This window comes from Balaenoptera physalus (genome assembly GCF_965194825.1).
Source record: "Balaenoptera physalus genome assembly, chromosome: 19".
Taxonomy (NCBI): Eukaryota; Metazoa; Chordata; class Mammalia; order Artiodactyla; family Balaenopteridae; genus Balaenoptera; species Balaenoptera physalus.
In genome coordinates, this window is record NC_138900.1 from 47,571,010 (window position 1) to 47,592,889 (window position 21,880).

The 21,880-nt window shown below is 39.8% G+C and overlaps 2 protein-coding genes across 10 annotated transcripts in view; one reads left to right on the forward strand and one right to left on the reverse strand.

Annotated features, from left to right (window-relative positions):
• The window catches only part of LOC309649474 (uncharacterized protein), a 130,198-nt gene that overhangs the window by 60,425 nt on the left and 47,893 nt on the right, over positions 1-21,880 (forward strand). For 6 of the 8 annotated variants that reach the window (XR_014257121.1, XR_014257122.1, XR_014257124.1 and 3 more), the window contains exons 2-3: positions 4,433-4,538; positions 6,070-6,147. Coding sequence is in view for 3 of the 8 variants with exons in the window: in XM_082439528.1 (XP_082295654.1) it covers positions 4,433-4,538; positions 6,070-6,147 (184 nt within the window). In the remaining 5 variants the exon portion in view is untranslated. Of the gene's footprint in view, positions 1-4,432; positions 6,469-21,880 lie in introns of those variants that run through there. The other 2 variants (XR_014257125.1, XR_014257123.1) reach the window with 2 other exon arrangements.
• Positions 1-21,880, reverse strand: part of LOC309649477 (uncharacterized protein) — a 664,470-nt gene that overhangs the window by 19,584 nt on the left and 623,006 nt on the right. The window lies entirely within an intron of this gene.

Consider the following 21,880-nt stretch of genomic DNA (forward strand, 5'->3'; position numbering starts at 1 on the left):
TAGTAGTTTTCTGGTGGCATCTTTAGGATTTTCTATGTATAGTATCATGTCATCTGCAAACAGTGACAGTTTTACTTCTTCTTTTCCAATTTGTATTCCTTTTATTTCTTCTCTGATTGTCATGGCTAGGACTTCCAAAACTATGTTGAATAAGGGTGGCGAGAGTGGACATCCTTGTCTTTTTCCTGATCTTAGTGGAAATGCTATCAGTTTTTCACCATTGAGTATGATGTTTGCTGTGGGTTTGTTATATATGGCCTTTATTATGTTGAGGTAGGTTCCTGCTATGCCCATTTTCTGGACAGTTTTTATCATAAATGGGTGATGAATTTTGTCAAAAGCTTCTTCTGCATCTATTGAGATGATCATATGGTTTTTATTCCTTACTTTGTTAATATGGTGTATCACATTGATTGATTTGCGTATATTGAAGAATCCTTGCATCCCTGAGATAAATCCCACTTGATCATGGTGTATGATCCTTTTAATATGTTGTTGGATTCTGTTTGCTAGTATTTTGTTCAGGATTTTTGTATCATATTCATCAGTGATATTGGCCTATAATTTTCTTTTTTTGTGATATCTTTTTCTGGTTTGGGTGTTAGGTTGATGGTGGCTTCACAGAATGGATTTGGGAGTGTTCCTCCCTCTGCAATATTTTGCAAGAGTTTGAGATTGGTGTTAGCTCTTCTCAAAATGTTTGCTAGAATTCACCTGTGAAGCCTTCTGGTCCTGGACTTTTGTTGGAAGATTTTTAATTACAGTTTCAATTTCATTACTTGTGATAGGTCTGTTTATATTTTCTAAATCTTCCTGGTTCAGTCTTGGAAAATTGTACCTTTCCAAGAATTTGTCCATTTCTTTGTGGTTGTCCATTTTATTGGCATAGAGTTGTTTGTAGTAGTCTCTTATAACTTTGTATTTCTGCAGTGTCAGTTGTGATTTCCCCTTTTTCATTTCTAATTCTATTGATTTGAGTCTTCTCTGTTTTTTTCTTGATGAGTCGGGCTAATGGTTTATCAATTTTGTTTATCTTCTCAAAGAACCAGCTTTTAGTTTTATTAATCTTTGCTATTGTTTTCTTTGTTTCTATTTCATTTATTTCTGCTCTGATCTTTATGATTTCTTTCCTTCTACTGACTTTGGGTATTCTTTGTTCTTCTTTCTCTAGTTGCTTTAGGTGTACGGATAAGATTGTTTGAGATTTTTCTTGTTTCTTGAGGTGAGACTGTATTGTTATGAACTTCCCTCTTAGAACTGCTTTTGCTGCGTCCCATAGGTTTTGGGCCGTCGTGTTTTCATTGTCATTTGTTTTTATGTACTTTTTATTTCTTCTTTGATTTCTTCAGTGATATCTTGGTTATTTAGTAGTGCACTGTTTAGCCTCCATGTATTTGTGCTTTTTACAGTTTTTTTTTTCCTGTAATTGATTTCCAGTGTCATAGTGTTGTGGTCAGAAAGGATGCTTGATGCAATTTCAATTTTCTTAAATTTTCCGAGGCTTGATTTGTGACCCAAGATGTGATCTATCCTGGAGAATGTTCCATGTGCACTTGGGAAGAAAGTGTATTCTGCCACTTTTAGGTGGAATGTTCAATAAATATCAATGAAATCTATCTGTTCTATTGTGTCATTTAAAGCTTGTGTTTCCTTATTTATTTTCTCTTTGGATGATCTGTTCATTGCTGTGAGTGGGGTGTTAAAGTCCCCTGCTATTATTGTGTTACTGTTGATTTCTCCTTTCATGGTTGTTAGTATTTGCCTCATGTATTGAGGTGGTCCTATGTTGGGTGCATAAACATTTACAATTGTTATATCTTCTTCTTGGATGATCCCTTGATCATCATGTAGTGTCCTTCTTTGTCTCTTGTAATAGTCTTTATTTTAAAGTCTATTTTATCTGATATGAGTATTGCTACTCCAGCTTTCTTTTGATTTCCCTTTGCATGTAATATCTTTTTCCATTCCTTCACCTTCAGTCTGTATGTGTCCCTAGGTCTGAAGTGGGTCTCTTGTAGACAGCATATATATGGGTCTTGTTTTTGTATCCATTCAGCCAGTCTGTGTCTTTTGGTTGGGGCATTTAATCCATTTACATTCAAGGTTATTATTAATATGTATGTTCCTGTTACCACTTTCTTAATTGTTTGTTTTGGGTTTGTTTTTGTGGGTCTTTTCCTTCTCTTGTGTTTCCCGCCTAGAGAAGTTTCTTTAGCATTTATTGTAAAGCTGGTTTGGTGGTGCTGAATTCTCTTAGCTTTTGCTTGTTTGTTTGAAAAGCTTTTGATTTCTCCATCATCGACTCTGAATGAGATCCTTGCTGCGTAGAGTAATCTTGGCTGTAGGTTTTTCTCTTTTATCATTTTAAGTATATCCTGCCACTCCCTTCTGGCCTGCAGAGTTTCTGCTGAAAAATCAGCTGATAACCTTATGGGGATTCCTTTGTATGTTATTTTTTGTTTTTCCCTTGCTGCTTTTAATATTTTTGCTTTAAATTTAATTTTTGTTAGTTTGATTAGTATGTGTCTTGGTGTGTTTATCCTGTATGAGACTCTCTGTGCTTCCTGGACTTGAGTGACTATTTCCTTTCCCATGTCAGGGAAGTTTTCCACTATAATCTCTTCAAATATTTTCTCAGGTCCTTTTTTCTCTCTCTCTTCTCCTTCTGGGACCCCTGTAATTCAAATGTTGGTGCATTTAGTGTTGTCCCAGAGGTGTCTGAGATTGTCTTCAATTCTCTTCATTCTTTGTTCTGTTTCTCAGCAGTTATTTCCCCCATTTTGTCTTCCAGCTCACTTATTCATTCTTCTGCCTCAGTTATTCTGTTATTGATTCTTTCTGGTGTATTTTTCATTTCAGTTATTGCGTTGTTCATCTTTGTTTGTTTGTTCTTTTGTTCGTCTAGATCTCTGTTAAACATTTCTTGTATTTCCTCAATCCATGCCTCCATTCTATTTCTGAGATTCTGGATCATCTTTACTGTCATTACTCTGAATTCTTTTTCAGGTAGAGTGCCTATTATTTCCTCTTCATTTATTTGGTCTTGTAGGATTTTACCTTGTTCCTTCATCTGTGACATATTTTTTTGCCATCTCATTTTTTTTTTTGGATGAGTGGGATTGTGTTCCTGTCTTACTGGTTGTTTGGCCTGAGGCTTCCAACAGTGGAGTTTGTAGGCTGTTGGGTAGAGCTGGGTCTTGGTGCTGAGATGAGGACCTCTAGGAGACCTCACTCAGATGGATATTCCCTGGGGTCTCTGTTAGTCCAGTGGTTTGGACTCAGAGCTCCCACTGCAGGAGCTTCTGCCCAACCCCCAGCTTGTGAACCAAGCTCCTGCAAGCTGTGCAGGGGGGTGTGGGGCTTACAGAACAGAAGGGGCCCAGGCATGCCTCCTGCCTCTGGTCTCAGAGGGCAGGGGTCCCCACTTGGGAGCCCAGAAGGCTTCCCGGGCCTGAGTGGGCGGGGCCAATGCCCTTGCTCCTCAGGTCCTGGAGCACCCCTCCTGTTCTTCCCCCAGCCTCCCTCCTATACCCCCAGGACCCATGTGGCCTGGAGAGGGCTTTGTAGGGCAGGGAACCGGCCTGAGAGCTCAGTAGGCTTCCCAGGCTCGAGTGGGCAGGGCCAACACCCTCACCACATCTTCTTTATCCATTCATCTGTTGATGGACATTTAGGTTGTTTCCATGTCTTGGCTATTGTCAATAGTGCTGCTGTGAACATAGAGGAACATGTATCTTTTTGAATTAGCATTTTGTCTGGATATATGCCCAGGAGTGGAATTGCTGGATCATATGGTAATTCTGTTTTTAGTCAAACGTGGTATCTTAACACTATTCTGCATAATGCCTCCCAGAACTTCCTGTTCATCCCTATAGCATCCTGAGATGATGAAATGGAGAATCTGGGAGGTAGATTCAGGGTAACAACCCACTTCCTGCATCTTGTTTGTTACATTCATAATGCCTTCTTTCACATTCCTCTTTTAAAAATCTATCTAATTTATTATGAACAGTATTTATATTCATGTTCTTGTTCATTTTAGAGAGCATTCTTGAAAACATCCTAATAAACATCAAACCTCTTTTAAGAAGTCCCACTGGGCATGTTAATAGGAACAAAAGACAAAACAAGACACCACCTGTTTATGTCTCTTCATCTCAAGGTATATAACCCAATGTATATGGGGCTGTGTACACCAAAGGGATGATTTATTTTAAATCTAGTGAACCCTCTGAATGCATGATGCGTTTTTTAGAACACAAGTTCAGAGGAATGACAGAAAAGCCAGAGAGGTTTCATTTAGGAGCTTTTGTCCCTTCTATGAAAAGCATCTGCACTAATAACAAACTGAATGCACAAAACTAATTATTGGAGTCATTTTAAATTAACCTGGCCAGCTAATGTAATCCCTGGAACATTTGTTTATCCATAGGAGTTTTGTCTTCAGGACGAAATCATCACTGGTTTTTGTACTCATTGGATCTGTATGGATTGAGCATCATCAAATCCTTGTATTAAGCGGATGTGTTTGCAGATCAGTAAGTGGGCTGAGGGATTTAGTTTCCCCCACTGCTTACAGTTTCTCCTTGAGTTTATCTCCCCATAGATTTCCTTTTTTAGGTCTCCCACAGAACCCTCAGGTCTTGTGTCTTTTGGTGTCCGAACTCTATGCATACCCTGGCTCAGAGCTGCCCTGAGCTGCAGTGTGTCACCTGTCCACACACCCAGTGGTGTTCTGAGGATGCACAAACCTGAAAACCTTCCAGGGTGGTAGTTCTCAGCCTTGACTGCACATAAGAATTGCCTGAGGAGCTTTTAAAAAGACCCAGTACAGCTGTACTCCAGACCAATTAAATCAGAACATCTAAGGGAGGGACCAGCATCAGTGATTTTTACAGCTTCCCAGGTTACTGCAAAGATGCTGCTGACCACTTACTTGAGTGGCAAGTAAGTGGGCAGCAGCGTGAGTGCCACCTGGGTTTGTTAGAAATGCAGGTTCTCTGACACTGCCCCCCCAGACCTACTGAACAAGAATCTGCATTCTACTAAGGTATCCTAGGTCTGTTCAGATGCATATTCAAGATCAATAAAGAAGCACTGCCCCACTAGTAGCTCTCAAGCTGGAGCATGCATCAGAAGCACCTGGAGGGCCTGTTACAATGTAGAGTGCTGGGCCCCCACTCTGATTCTAGGTCTAGGGTGAGGCTGTGCATTTCTGACAATGACGTAATACAGGTGATCCCAGGTGATGCTCCGACCATGCGGGAACCATCTAAGGCATACTTTACCCCCAGTTCATTTATTCTCCCAGTATTTATTTGCGAGGAGCACAATAAGATTCTGAGGCACAGGGGCTACTGTAGTGAAGAAGGAGTTAAATGCTAGAGGAAGTCCAGACAATAAATAAGCAGACAAACAACTAAATTACTGGAAAATTGCAGATCATGTTAAGTCTTTACGAAAAAAATAAAGTGGTCAGGTAAGGCCTCTCTGAAGGACTGCCGTTTGAGCAAAGACCTGATGGATGAAGGTCTGAAAAGCACAACCAAGAAAAGAACAGGAGAAACTGGGTTCTAGGCAGAAGGAGATATAAATGCCCTGACTGAAGGTAGGCTTCGTAAACTCCAAGTAGGATGGGAGGGCCCAGGGAAAGAGGTTCCTCCTCCGTCTCCAGAGCCACAACCTACTGGCTGAATGATTTGGGGAATCCTACCTTTCCTTTTGTGGCCTGTTTACTCATCAAGCTTCCCTCGTAGCATTCTTTGGAAGATTAAAATTTTATCAAGAATTTAATTCACGCTCTATTCACACAGAAGTAACACTTGACTGCTGGCATCAGGTCTCCAAGGGGGAAAGAAAACAGAACTTTCCAACAGCAGTGGGTGAGCCATCCATCTCTACTGTACCTTGTAATAGAGACATATGAAGGATGCAGTGATTTCACTGCCATCAGGAAACCCTGAGACGCAGGAGGAAATGGAGAAGGCTGCACAGGTATGAATTATGGGGTGGGAGTGATGCCATCAAGATGGCACCATGGGGAGTTACTGATTTCATTCTCCCTCACAGAGAACAACAACTGTTCGTGGACAAGACACCACTGAGAAAATCCTAGAACACAGGGCTGAGACAGACCACACAAGAAGGGTAAGACGAGCAGCTACACACTGACCACATTGCCCCTCCCCAGGCTGGTGCACCACCACCCCAGGAGGGCTCCTCCAGTGAGAAAAGAAGGCCCAGGGTGGACATCCAGCTGCCCCAGCAATGTGGGTAACTTATTGGGAGTCCCTATTCAGAATCAGATTGTGATGGAGAAGAGGGGAGGGGTTTGAACAACCAACAAACACTTGGATCTTGGCCAACTGAGTTCCTGCCTGCAGTGCCCAAGTAGAAGTCTTAACCACTAGCTTCACTCATCTGCTGAGCTGAGGTGGTGGGAACTCAGTGGGGTACAGGTCTGCCTGATTTGGGGCCTCAGATGAAAAGCTCAAGCTGAGCCTGGCCCCTATACCCCTAAGCAGGGGAGCTAACTCATGGCCCTGCTCAACCAGGAAGCCTCAGCACCTGGAAAATGACTTAGCATAGCAGCACCTGAGCAGGGAGCCTGGCCAGTGGTTCTGCCCATCTGGGGTCACTGGCTGGTCTCTGCAAAGAGTTTGATAGACAGGACTGCCTCCTATCAATCAGCCTTGGGGCCTTTTCTGTGGCTCCCCTGCCCCCCTGTGCAGAGAAACTAAGCTGTAGCCCTGCCCACTGCTGCATACAGCCTCTAACCAAAACCCTAACCAGCGTTCCTGGGAATCTTGGTAGCATACCCTGCAGCCCTGATTACAGTGGCATTTGAACAGAGAACATGGCCAGCGGCTTTGTGTCTGCAGAGTCAAGATGGTGACCCATCTTCTCCAGGGAGCTTAGCATATAGGTCTGTCTTATTTGATTCCCAAACAAAGCCCTTGCTGGGCCTGGGGCCTATTCTGCAGCTTGACTGGGCAGGGAAGCTAACGTACAGCCCCACCCAACAAGGAACCCTAACCAGAGTTCCCAGGAATCTGTGTAGCCCATCTTGCACTTCCAGTTACACTGCCACCAAGAACCTGGTCGGTGGTCCTACCCATCTGCAGAACTGGGACAGTGGCTACTGAGACCAGGGAACTTGGTACCAAGTTCTGCCTAATTTGACCTCCAAATAAGAGCCTTGCCAGCCTTAGAGCCTACAAAGGGCCCTGTCTGTCTGGGCAGAAAAACTAATTTGCAGGAACTCACTTCTGACTACAGCCTGCCAACCAGAGGACCTAAACAGAGCACATAGGAAGCAGTGGAGCCCATTTTACAGCCTTGCTTACAGTGACTGACAGTGAACAGAAAGCAAATCCCAGGGTTATCCCCATCTGCAGCACAAAATGGTGGCCCTGTCGGGCAAGGAAATTCAGTACATAGTGTTGCCTAGTTCAATTCCCCAAACAATGAGTCATCCAGACCTTGATGCCTTTTTCTGCTGCCCCATCAGGACAGGGACGCTAATTCATAGCCCTCTCTACTGCTGAGTATAATATATACCCAGTCCCAGTTAGAAAGCCTGACCAGAGAACCCAGGAAATAAGAGCTGAGCCCATCATACAGTCTCATTTGGGCAGGGAGCAAAATCAAGAGTGGCAACACCTCAGAGCTCGGGCAAAAGCCTTGCCTAAATAGACCCTGACAGCAAGCCCCACCTGCCAAGGATGTTACAGACTAACACATGCAGAAAACCAATTAAGTGGTCTGGTAAAGTCTGGAAGAGGAGACTACTTAAGCATGTAGATACCAACATAAGAAATCAAGGATCACAAAAAATGGTAAATATAACACCACCAATGGAAACTAATAAAGCTCTTATAACTGACTGTAAGAAATGGAGACCTATGAACTGTCAAAGAATTTGGAATAACCCTCTTTAAAAAAGTTTAGTGAACTACAAGCACAGAGAGACAACTAAATGAAATTAGGAAAACAATTCATGAACAAAAGTTCAACCAACAAATCCCAAAGGAAAAATACATTGAGTAAACTGCAGTAGAATTCAATAGAGAGCTTGAACAGTAGATTCATCCATGCAGAAGAATCAGTGATCTAGAAGACAGGGCATTTGGAATTACCCAGTCAGAGGAGCAAGAAAAAAGAAAGAATGAAAAAGAGTGAAGAAAGCCTACAGGATAAATGGGACAAAATTATTAAAAGAAAAAACATCCATGTTATGGGACTCCCAGAAGGAGAAGAAAAAAGGAAAGTATATTTAAAGCAATAATGGTTGGAAACTTCCCAAACCTGGAGAGAGAAATGGACATCCAGATCCATGAGGCCTAAAGGATCCAAAATAGGTTGAACCCCAATAGGACTACACTGGGACACATAATTAAATTGTCAAATACATAGAATTTTGAAAGCAGCAAGGGAAGAGAGGGAAGTTACATAAACGGGAACCTCCATAAGACTATAGGTGCATTTTTCAATAGCAACGTTCAGGCCAGGAGAGGGTGGGATGATACATTAAAAACACTGAAAGGAAAACACTGTTAACCAAGAATTATTCAAAAATGAAAGATAATAACTTTCCTGAACAAACAAAAGGTGAGCAAGTTCATCACCTCTAGACCTGCCTTACAAGAAATGCTAAGGGGAATTCTAGTGGAAGTAAAAGAACACTAATTAACATCATATAAACATAAGGTATGTCATAAAACTTACTGGTAATGGTAAATTTATAATCACAGATTTTTCAATATGGTAATGGGGGGATGTTTCATTTACAACTCTAGTTTAAAAACTAAAAACAAATGTAGTAAAAATAACCATACCTATAATAACCTGTTATGGATGTGAAATATTAAAAATGTGTAAATTGTAACATCAAAATAGGATGTTCTAATTTTAAGATACTTTATGTAAGCCTCATGGTAACCACAAGGATAAAAACTGTAGTAATTACCCAAAAGAACATAATAATCAGGTTAAAGCATACTAATACCAAAAGGCTTCAAAACACACAGGCAAAAGAACAGGATAAGCAACAAGGAACAGTGTATCTACAAGCCAGTCAGAAAACAGTTATGGCAACAGTAAGTCCTTACCTATCAAAAGTAAATGAATTAAATTGTCTAATCAAAAGATACAGCATGGCTGAATGCATTTAAAAAATCAAGATCCAACAATATGCTGCCTACAAGACTCACTTTAGCTCTAAAGATATGCATAGAGAGTAAAGGAATGAAAAAAAAAGATATTTCAAGCAAATGGTAATAAAAAGCAAGGATTAGCTATACTTATAATAGGTAAAGTAAACTTTAAAAATATTAAAAGAGACAAAGACATTATATAATGATAGAGGCATCAATCCTTCAAGAAGATCTAACAATTATAATATTTACGATTACTGTATATCAGAGCACCTCAATATATAAACCAAAAACAGAACTAAAAGGAGAAATAAACAGCAATACAATAATAGTTGGGGACTTTAATATCCCACTCTCAATAATGGATAGATTATCCAGAGAATCAATAAGGAAACAGTGGATTTGAACAACATTATAGACTAGATGGACTTATACAAAACATTTTATTCAACAGCAGAATACACATTCAAGTGCACATGGAGTGTTTTCTAGGATAGAGGGTATTTCTAGGATAGAGGGTATATTAGGCAACAAAAGTCTTAGAAACTTTAAGAAGATAGATAGAAATCATGCTGAGTATCTCTGACCAAAATGGCATGAACCTAAAAATCAATAACAGAAGAGAACTGGATAACTCTTGAACACAGAAATCAAACAACTCTCTCCTGAACCACCAATGGATCAAAGAAAAAATTAAATAGAAAAGTACCTTGAGACAAATGAAACTGGAAACACAACATACCAAAACTTATGGGATACAGCAAATCCAGTTCTAAGAGGGAAGTTCATAATAATAAAGGCCTACATTAAGAAACAAAGATATCAAATAAGCAAGCTAACTATGCTTCAAGGAACTAGAAAAAGTAAAATAAACCCAAAGTTAGCAGAAAGAAGGAAATAATATTAGAGCAGAAACAGGGGACAGGAAAACAAACAATACAAAAGATTTAAAAAACTAAGAGGTAGTTCTTTGAAAAGATAAATAGATAAGGCTTTAACTAGACTAATAAAGGAAAAAAGGAGACATTACATCTAGTACTACAGAAATACAAAGCATCCTAAGAGGCTACTATGAACAACTATATACCAACAAACTGGACATCCTAGAAGAAATGGAAAAATTCTTAGAAATATATTACCTACCAACACCAAATTAGGAGGAAACAGAATATCTGAACAGATCAATTACTAGTAAGGATATTGAATCCCATGCTCTTGGATTGGAAGAATTAATGTTATTAAAATGGCCATACTACCCAAAGCAATCTACAGATTCAATGCAATCCCCATCAAATTACCCATGACATTTTTCACAGAACTAGAACAAATAATCCTAAAATTTATATGGAACCATAAAAGACCCAGAATTGCCAAAGCTATCCTGAGGAAGAAGAATAAAGCAGGACGCATAACCTCCCAGACTTCAGACAATACTACAAAGCTACAGTAATCAAAACAGCAGGGTATTGGCACAAAAACAGACATATGGATCAATGGAATAGAAGAGAGAGCCCAGAAATAAATCCACACACCTATGGACAACTAATCTTGGACAAAGGAGGCAAGAATATAAAATGGGAAAAAGACAGTCTCTTCAGCAAGTGGTGCTGGGAAAGTTGGACAGTTGCATGTAAATCAGGGACATTAGAACACACCCTCCCACCATACACAAAAACAAACTCAAAATGACTTAAAAACTTACATATAAGACACAATACCATAAAACTCCTAGAAGAGAATACAGGCAAAACATTCTTTGACACAAATCGTACTGACGTTTTCTTAGGTTAATCTACCAAGGAAATAGAAATAAACACAAAAATAAACAAATGGGACCAAATCAAACTTATAAGCTTGTGCACAGAAAACACAACCATAAACAAAATGAAAAGACAACCTATGGACTGGGAGAAATTATTTGCAAATGATGTGACCAACAAGAGTTTAATTTCCAAAATATACAAACAGCTCATACCATAACAAAAAAACCAAAACAACCCAATCAAAAAATGGGCACAAGACCTGAATAGACATTTCTCCAAAGAAAACGTACAGTTGGCCAAAAGGCACATGAAAAGATGCTCAACATTGTTAATTATTAGAGAAATTCAAATCAAAACTACAATGAGGTACCACCTCACACCAGTCAGAATGGCCTTCCTTAAAAAGTCTACAAATAAGAAATGCTGGAGAGGGTGTGGAGAAAAGGGTGTCACACACATGACCAGGAGAAAGCAGTTTGAGCAGTGTGAATTGGGATGGTGGCAGGGATGTATACCCTCAAACTGAACTAACCTGTGGCCAAATACATGGATCTGACTGCTTAGTACAGACTTTGATCTGCTGAGATGATAGTTTGGGCCTGAGACCACAGTGCTTTAATAACGCTGTTAGATTGTGTGAGATGCACAATTACAAGGTTGGGACAGTGGCCTGTGCGCTGTGAGTACTTAGTATATGAATTGATGAATTATGAAAAATATTAAAATTGCTCTATAATATTAAGAACAGTTAAACAGTGTAGGTTCCTCCTACACTGTTGGTGGAAATGTAAATTGGTGCAGCCACTATAGAGAACAGTATGGAAGTTCCTCAAAAAACTAAAAAGAGTTGCTATATGATCCAGAAATCCCCCTCCTGGGACAAAACTATAATTTGAAAAGATACATGCACCTCTGTGTTCATAGCAGCCCTATTTACAATAGCCAAGACATGGAAACAACCTAAATGTCCATCGACAGATGAATGGATAGAGAAGATGTATATACATACATATAATGGAATACTACTCAGTCATAAAAAAGAATGAAATAACGCCCTTTGCAGCTACATGGATGGACCTAGAGATTATCATACTAAGTGAAGTAAGTCTGAAAGAGAGAGAAAGATACCATATGATATTACTTATATGCGGAATCTAAAATATGGCACAAATGAATATATCTACGAAATAGAAACAGACTCACAGACATAGAGAACAGACTTGTGGTTCCAAGGTGGAGGGCGGGTAGAGGAGGACTGGATTGGGAGTTTGGGACTAGCAGCTGCAAACTATTGTATATAGAGTAGATAAACAACAGGGTCCTACTGTACAGCACTGGGAACTATATTCAATATCCTGTAATAAACCATAATGGAAAAGAATATGAAGAATATATATACACACACATACACACACACACACATATATATATATGTATACATACACATATATGTATGTATAACTGAAAAAATAAACTAGTAAGGATATTGAATTAGTAATTTAAAAAAATCTTCCAACAAAGAAAAGCCCAGGACCAGATGGCTTCACTGGTGAATTTTACCAAACATTTAAAAAAAGAATTAATGCCAAACCTTCTACTCTTCAAAAAAATCAAATAAGAGGGAATAGTCCCAAACTCATTTTACAAGGCCAACATTACCTTGATACTAAAGCCAGAAAAGATACAAGAAAACTGTAGGTTGATATCCTTCATGAATATAGATATAAAAATGCTCAATAAAATACTAGCAAACCAAATTCAACAGCACATTTAAAGGATCACTCACCATCATCAAGTGAGATTTACCCCTAGAATGCAAGGCTGATTCAGCATATGTAAATCAGTTACATCACACAAATAGAATGAAAGCAAAAAATTATGTGATCATCTCAATAGATACAGAAAAATTTGGATTTGACAAAATTCAACATCCATTCATGATAAAACTCTTAACAAATTGGGCATAGAAGGAATACACCTCAACATAATAAAAGCCATATATGACAGGTCCACAGTTAACATCATACTCAATGGTGAAAGGTTGAAAATTTTTCCTCTAACATCAGGAACAAGACAAGAGTGCCCACTCTCACCACTCCTATTCACCATAGTACTGGAAGTCCTAACCATAGCAATGAAGAAAGCAAAACAAACAAAAAGTAAAGGCATCAGAATTGGAAAGAAAGAAGTAAAATTGTCTCTGTTTGCAGATGACATAACTTTATATATATAAAATCCTAACTATTCCACCAAAAATTACTAGATCTAATCAACAACATCAGTAAAGTTGCAGGATACAAAATTAACATGCAAAAATTAGTACTGTTTCTATTCATTAACAACAAATTATCTGAAAAATTAATTTTTCTCATTTACAATTCCATCTAAAACAATAAAATACTTGGGAATACATTTAACCAAGGAGGTGAAAGATCTCTACACTGAAAAGTACAAAACATTGATGAAAGAAATTGAAGAAAACACAAATAAATGGAAAGGTGTCCTGTGTTCATGGATTAGAAGAATTAATATTGTTAAAATGTTCAAACTACCCACAGGCATCTGTAGAAGCAACACAATCCCTATCAAGATTCCAATGGCATTTTTTACAGAAGTAGAAAAAACAATCCTAAAATATATGGAACCACCAAAGACCCCAAATAGCCAAAGCAATTCTGAGAAAGAAGAAAAAAGTAGGAGGCATCACACTTTCTGATTTTAAAATGCATTATAAAGCTATAGTAATTGAAACAGTACAGTACAGGCATTAAGACAAACACATAGAACAATGGAACAGAATTGAGAACCCAGAAATAAACCCAAGCATATATAGTCAACTAAAATTGACCAGGGACCCAAGAACACTCAATGGAGAAATTGAAGAACGCTTGAATAAACGGTGCTGGGAAAAAAGCACCTATAAAAAAACAATGAAGCTATACTCCTATCTTCTACCCTTCACAAAAAATCAACTCAAAATGAATTAAAGACTTAAATGACAGACCTGAAACCATAAAACCAGAAGAAAAGACAGGAAAAAAGCTCCTTGAGATGGGTCTTACCAATGATTTTTTTTAGATACTTAAAAATAAACAAGTGGCATTACATCAAACTACAAAGCTTCTACACAACAAAAGAATCAACAAAATGAAAAACAACTATAGAATGGGAAGAAATATTTGCAAATCATATATCTGATAAGGAGTTAATATCCAAAGTATATTTAAAAACTCATACAACTCTGTAGCAAAAAATAATTCAGTTAAAAAATGAGCAGGTAGTTCCCTGGTGGCGCAGTGGTTAAGAATCTGCCTAGCCATACTTCATTTTATTGTGCTTCATTCACAGATACTGCATTTTTTTTTTTTTTTTTTTTTACAAATTGAAGGTTTGGGGCAACCTTGCATGGAGCAAGTCTACGGGCACCAATTTTCCAACAGCATTTGTTCACTTCCTGTCTCTGTGTCACAATTTGGTAATTCTTGAAATATTTCAAACTTTTTTATTATTGTTGTATTTCTTATGGTGATCTGTGATCAATGATTTTTTGATGTTACTATTGTAATTGATATGGCATTTTTTTTAGCAATAAAGTATTTTTAAAATTAAAAAAAAAAAAAAAATCTGCCTAGCAATGCAGGGGACACGGGTTCGAGCCCTGCTCTGGGAAGATCCCACATGCCGTGGATCAACTAAGCCTGTGCGCCACAACTACTGAGCCTGCGCTCTAGAGCCCGCAAGCCACAACTACTGAAGCCCGAGTGCCTAGAGCCCGTGCTCCACAACAAGAGAAGCCACCACAATGAGAAGCCCACACACCACAATGAAGAGTAGCCTCCACTCACCACAACTAGAGGAAACCCGTGTGCAGCAATGAAGACCCAATGCAGCCAAAAGTAATAAATTAATTAATTTTTTAAAAATGGGCAAAGGACCTGAATAGACATTTTTCCAAAGAAGATATTTGATTCAAACGGCTAACAGGTACATGAAATGGTGCTTAGCATCACTAGTCACTGGGGAAATGCAAATCAAAGCCACGTGAGATATCTTCTCACATCTGTTAGAATGGCTCTTATGAAAAAGACAAGAGAACAAATGCTGGTAAGGATATGGAGAAAAGGGAATCCTAGTACACTGTTGGTGGGAATGTAAATTGGTAAAGCCACTATGGAAAACAGTATGGAGGTTCCACCAAAATTTAAAAACTGAACTACCAAAAGACCCAGCAATCTCAGTTCTTGGTGTATTTCCAAAGGAAATGAAAACACATGTTGAAGAGATATCTCCACCCCCGTGTTTACTATAGCATTATTTATAAGCGCCAAGACATGAAAACAACCTAAGTGTTCATCGATGGATGAATGGATAAAGAAATTGATATAATATCTTTAGATAAGTACTATATATACATATAAAATATAGATAAACAATGAAATATTATTCAACCATTAAAAAAGAAAATCCTGCCATTTGCGACAACATGAATGGACCTTGAGAGCATTATGCTAAGGAGAATTAGGAAGACAAGTACTGTATGATCTCACTTACATTTGGAATCTTAAAGAAAAATTCATAGATATCTACAAAACAGAAATAAAGATGTAGAAAACAAACTTATGGTTACCAGGTGTAAGGGGTGGGGGATAAATTGGGACTGACATAAACACACTACTATATGGAAAATAGATAACTAATAAGGACCTACTCTATAGCACAGGGAACTCTACTCAGTACTCTCTAATGGCCTATATGGGAAAAGCATCTAAAAAAGAGTGGATATACGTATATGTATAACTGATTCACTTTGCTGTACACCTGAAACTAACACAACATTGTAAATCAACTATATTCCAATAAAAATTTAAAAAGAAAAGAAAAATTCATAGAAAAAGAGATCAGATTTGTGGTTGCCAGAGATGGGCGGACGGTGGGGGGCACTGGATGAAGGTGGTCAAAGGTACAAACTTCCAGTTATAAGATAAATAAGTACAGTGGACGTAACGTACAACGTGTTTACTCTAGTGAACACTGCTGGATGGTATATTTGGAAGTTGCTAAGAGAGTGCATCCTAAGAGTCCTCATCACAAGGGAAAAAACATTCTTTTCGTGTGTGTGCGTGTCTATATGAGATGATGGATGTTAACTTATTGTGGTAATCGCTTCACAGTATATCTAGGTCAGGTCCATATGCTGCACACCTTCAACTTACACAGTGCTGTATGTCAGTTATACCTCAATAACTGGAAAAACCGTGGAATGCACAACTGGGAGCTACCACAAAGACTAAAGCAGTCCAGGAAGGATACCCATTAGAGGTGGGGTTTCAAGGAGGCATTATAGGGGGAGTAGGGCTGGAATAAGAGGGCCTATATAAATATATATGAATGAACCATATAATTTTATCTATGTTTTGTTGAAGAGCTACATGCATAAAGTCTGAAGATGATAGTACCAAACAAACTTTAAACACCTTGTCTTCAGGGTTTACAGGCCTCATCAGTTCTGCAAAATACCTTCATTCCTTATTTCCCTCCCTGACTTCCCTTCTGGGAAGCACAGAGCCAAAATACATACCCACTTAGAGAAAACATATTTGCATACATTGTATATGTAATGATTTGCCTCTTTCATCCACAGCCTTAATATTATATAATAATAACATTTTAAAAATTACCCAAAGTGGGAATTTCTTGACCTTGGGTTCAAGCAGATCTAGATTTGAAAGTTCCAGCAATTTTTAGCTTTGAAGGAATAAGTAAGTCTTAAGGTCACTGAACATCTATTTCTTCATGTAAAATGGAAATTTTTTAAGTCACTATTTACTGAGTTTGTTGTATCATTCTAGAAAAAGCAATATGTAGAAGCAAAAGGGTTAGTTCCTGGTACATGGTAGGTGCTCTGTAAGTGCCATTTCCCTTTACTCCTGCATTATGTGAGTTGCCATCTCTCTTTTCTGCCCTGGTCTGAACAACACAGAGTTGTCCTGTGTTTGATCAGAAAATATTCCCATATGCTTAGGCCTAACTGATGTTCCACCTCCAGCTGCCTTCCATCCCAACCCTAGTTAAATGCTGCATAAATGATCCCCAGCTCACACACATTTTCCCCCCTGACTTCCCCCTAGGTAAATAACAGATGCCATTGTCTTCTGTTAGGCTCATTGGAGATGTTTAACCATCCGAGCCTCTATGGTTGCACAGCCATAAAGGAGATAGCCTTACCACGGTGTGGGGAATGACAGAGCTTCACTTTTGTGAGTCCTAAAATTGATGAGGGAGTTGGCAGTGCCTCTGAGTCCCACAGCCTAATGTCAGGGGAATCCCCTTTCCTGATTTGGATGTTCTGTTACTTATTATATTTGAAATGTCAAAGAATATTTCACAACTGTACTTCTCCTCCTTTAACCCTCTCTGATGCCCAAAGAGACCTCTCTGGTCAACAGCTGTTCATAAGGGACGAATGAAAAAAGATGCATTTAGAATGTTCCTTTAACAGCCTAAGCGAAAAGCAAGGCAGCCTTGAAGCTGGGATTGTTTGGAACCCTGGCCAGTTAGCCCAGTGCACAGGAATGAGGGTTATTTCAGTCCAATTCTATGAGGATTTCTGAGCACGTGGAGTCCACCACCACCCATGCCCAAGCTCCATCTCCAGCTCCCAAGGTGACCGAGTTGACCTCACAGGTAGAAGCCAGTGCACATGCAGGTGACTCCGTGACAACAAGGGCACAGACACCAAATTGACACCCAGGTGCTGCTCTTCATCAAGTCTGAAGACTTTGAAGCATCTGTATCTGGCTTTCGTGGTGTCTACTTCTGAGCGTCTGTTCATGGGGCTATTTCAGGGACATGTCTACGGATTCCTGGTGCACCCGGTAGTTAACATTCACGTCTGGCTGCTCTGGCTGCCAGACATAATCTTCTCCTCACACTCCTCTGTGTCCTAATACAGCGGATGCTTTTGGCGCCCAGAGTAACATCCCTTTGACCTGCATCTGATTTCAGCCACAGCTGTGGTTGACAGCTCAATTCACCCTGAGAGCTCCCCAGCTTAGTTAATGCACAGGGCAAGGGGTCCTGGCTGATGGGTAAGAATAGCCCATCACAGCCCCAGCATCTTAGAACAGCTTGGTTCATTCTCTCCCTCCTCCGCTCTTTTCCCTCCCCCCATATAGACATAGATAAGAAGATACGTCGTAGATACAGAGATCTGAAGGTGGGGTTCACGGATGAGTAGCGTCATAAGCTTTACCTGAGAGACTGATAGAAATGCAGGACCTCCGGTAGATCCCATCTCAAACTACTGTATCCTACTCTGCATTTAAAAAAGATCTTCAGACTATTCTAATGAACACTAAAATTTGAGAAGTGCTAGTCTGGATTGTTTTATGCATAGGAAAACAAAATATCTGACCCAAAGAAGCTCATCAGCTCTGTGTCTGCTCACAGATAATGATGGCGGCTCTAATATGAAATGGAGTAGACAAGACCCTTTTTTTTTAAATTAAAGGGGAAAACTGCCTCATGCTGTTCCCATGTTATAGTTCATTGTCAAACGTCAAGAATCATTCACTTAATTAACTTGGAAAACAGTTACTTTAGATTACTGAATGCAGGTTAATTCTGGTGCTTAAACACCAGCAGCGCCAGAAAGAATAACTTCCTGAAAGCCTCCAATTGCCGCACAAAGGAAATCATTCTTGAGGAAAAAAATAACAGCCCTAATATCATCGCTTTTCATTTGCACTCATGCAGGAAGTTGCCAAATGTTTGCACTCACCCATTCTATCAAAAAGTTGCTTTCTTGCCATAATTAAAATATACGATGGCTGCTCCACTAGCCATGTCATGACACTGGCCCAGGTATTAAGAATTTCTCAGCTAAACCTCCCTGTTATGAGTAGAGCTTAGGCTGTTGAAGCTCGGATAGGCTTTACGCACGAATCTGGACCAACTCCTTTATTTTATAGGACACACCATGTGCACAAGTAGGCGTGAGCTCACACATGGGGGCTTCAAGGAATTGTCACAGCTGGAATTCTATTATAGACCCCTCAACTCTGAACACAGGGCTCTCCCTATGTCTTTTCAATGTATGAGCATTTCTTTCATCAAAAGAAAGATTGGAAGTTGAGAAAAAAGAGTTCATTCTAGCTGTATCTATATTTACCTACCTATCCCCTATTCCCTCCCTCCCTCACTTCCTTTTCTTTCATCTACCTACCTACCGACCTTATCAGCAGCTGTTTAAAACTAAATAACATTAATTTGAGCAAACTCAGAGACACCCAGCATGGACCATGTCTATCCCTATAATTTTTCATGTAAATTCTGTCAGTGGCAGCTGATGTCTGGCTCTGCACATCATGACATTACGGAGCATTCATTCCTTTGAGTTTGGGCTAGTTTTGCTCCTTTGGGTCACCTATAATCATATTCTAAAGACAGCTGGCTGGGCATAATTTAGTAGCTTTACTCTGTAAATGGCCACTATTTCTGAATCCTGAGTGACTTCTGGTTCCTGCCCATATTTCCTTTGGGTTCAGCAAGGGGAGAATTTCTAGTTCAGTCTTCAGAGGCCCCAGGAACCACCCTGTCAGCTTCTGGAGTTGGCATACTCCAGCTCTTGTAAATAATCGGGTTTTTTTGTTGTTGTTTTTTTTTCTGAGACAGAAACCTACCTCTTGCTGTTCACCAAGCTACAAGGGGAAAAGGAATGCCTAGAATCACACACAGGCAGACCCCACAAATTAAAGGAATGAAGTCACATCTTTTCATACAAGTGACACTTCCTTGTATCAGCCCAAATGCTCATTTTTTTTTACATCACATGCATCACCCAATTTGACCATCATCACAACCCCATAAGATAGGCAGGTCCTACACCTTTAGTTCCATTTTACCGGAAAACAAAAGCTTGAGACTCCGAGAGAAAGACTTGTTGCTCATGAGGTCACCTCCTCGGTTCTAAGAAGCCCTGGTCTGAATGTTCCCATGGCTGGGAAAATGCCTGGCCTCAAGAGGCACATCAAACCTCTCTCACCCCTCATTACAGATTATTCTGGGCCGGCTTTGCTAAAGAAATGGAATGGTGTACAAATGCAAAGGGGCCTGGAAGGCATGCCTTCAGGAAACGGTGTTTCTTGGGATGTAGACACCATGCGTGGCTCACACTTACTTATAGTGCTAAACTTTATCTTCTTGGCCGTGGGTTTCCTCTCTCACCTTTTTTTTTTTTTTTAACATCTTTATTGGAGTATAATTGCTTTACAATGGTGTGTTAGTTTCTGCTCTATAACAAAGTGAATCAGCTATACATATACATATGAAAAAAAACCAAACAACCCAATCCAAAAATGGGCAGAAGACCTAAATAGACATTTCTCCAAAGAAGATATACAGATTGCCAACAAATACATGAAAGGATGCTCAACATCACTAATTATTAGAGAAATGCAAATCAAAACTACAATGAGGTATCACCTCACACCGGTCAGAATGGGCATCATCAGAAAATCTACAAACAACAAATGCTGGAGAGGGTGTGGAGAAAAGGGAACCCTCTTGCACTGTTGGTGGGAATGTCAATTGATACAGCCACTATGGAGAACAGTATGGAGGTTCCTTAAAAAACTAAAAATAGAACTACCATATGACCCAGCAATCCCTCTCTCACCTTTTAAACTCTCACACATGAAGCCTACTTGACCACTAATACATTGTGATGGCTTCAAAGTAAGTCCCCACAAATGGAAGCAGCTCTTTAATTATTCAGAAATATGACAACACGTATCATCAGTCCCCAGGTCTGAGTCACCCTGGGACCCCAGCAGCAGTTCAGGCATTCTGAACTGCCTGTCCACAGCCACTTGGACAAGAATAACAGCAGATGCTCAGGCTTCCTCAGCAACTGACCCAGGGATAAACCCACCCCTTGGGGATCTGTCCCCTGGCTGTTGCCTGCCGGGACGACAAGGGTTTTCAATCGGTGCTATGAGGCCAGGAAACCACCCTCCCCCAATACATACACAATCACATTCACATACTCATGCTCATAATGTAAATCAATTTAAGAAGCAGACTAAGAATGAAAGATCCGTAAGCTACCATTCATACCACTATTATTTTTGTCTTTTTAGGCAAACCTGTTTGCCCCACTGCTTTCAACCAATTACTGTAGTTTTCATAGTGATGGTTAGATACCCTATGCATCTCCTTACTATATCCTTTCTTTATCCATTCCCTTTGTTCTGAGCACTTGGTTTCTGCTAAGCCCTGTACTGGGCACTGGACTGTTAGAGACAAGCATCACCCGCCCCTTCATTGAAAGACAAACCACACCAACACTATATGAGACACTACAAAGAGTAGCTGGGGGTGGTCCAGCTTACTGTAGGCTGGACACCACGCCAAGCCCATCCATCATTCACGTGCATCATCTAATCGAGGCCATGCCCTAACCTATGACAGAGGATCTGCTGTCATTGTTTGTTTCACAGATGAGGAAACTGAGGCCTGGTGATGCTTATGGACTTTGCTCAAGCATAGCTAGAGTGGCTACTATGGTCTGAATGTTTGTGTCCCTGTAAAATTCCTGTGTTGAAATCCTAATGCCCAATGTGATGGTATTAGGTGAGGCCTTTAGGAGGTGCTTAGGTCACGAGGGTGGAGCCCACATGAATGGGATTAGTGCCCTTATAAAAGAAGCTCCAGAGAGAACCCTAGCCCCATCTACCGTATGAATACACAGCAGAAGGCATGAGTTATAAACCAGGAAGAGGGCCCTCACCAGAAGGCAACCATGCTGGCACCTTGATCTTGGACTTCTCAGCCTCCAGAAATGTGACCAAGAAATTTCTGTTGTTTATAAGCCACCCAGTCAGTGGTATTTTGTTACAGTAGTCAGGACAGACTAAGACAGTGGCCCATGCTCTGGCCATCCCAACATCCCACTATAGAGAT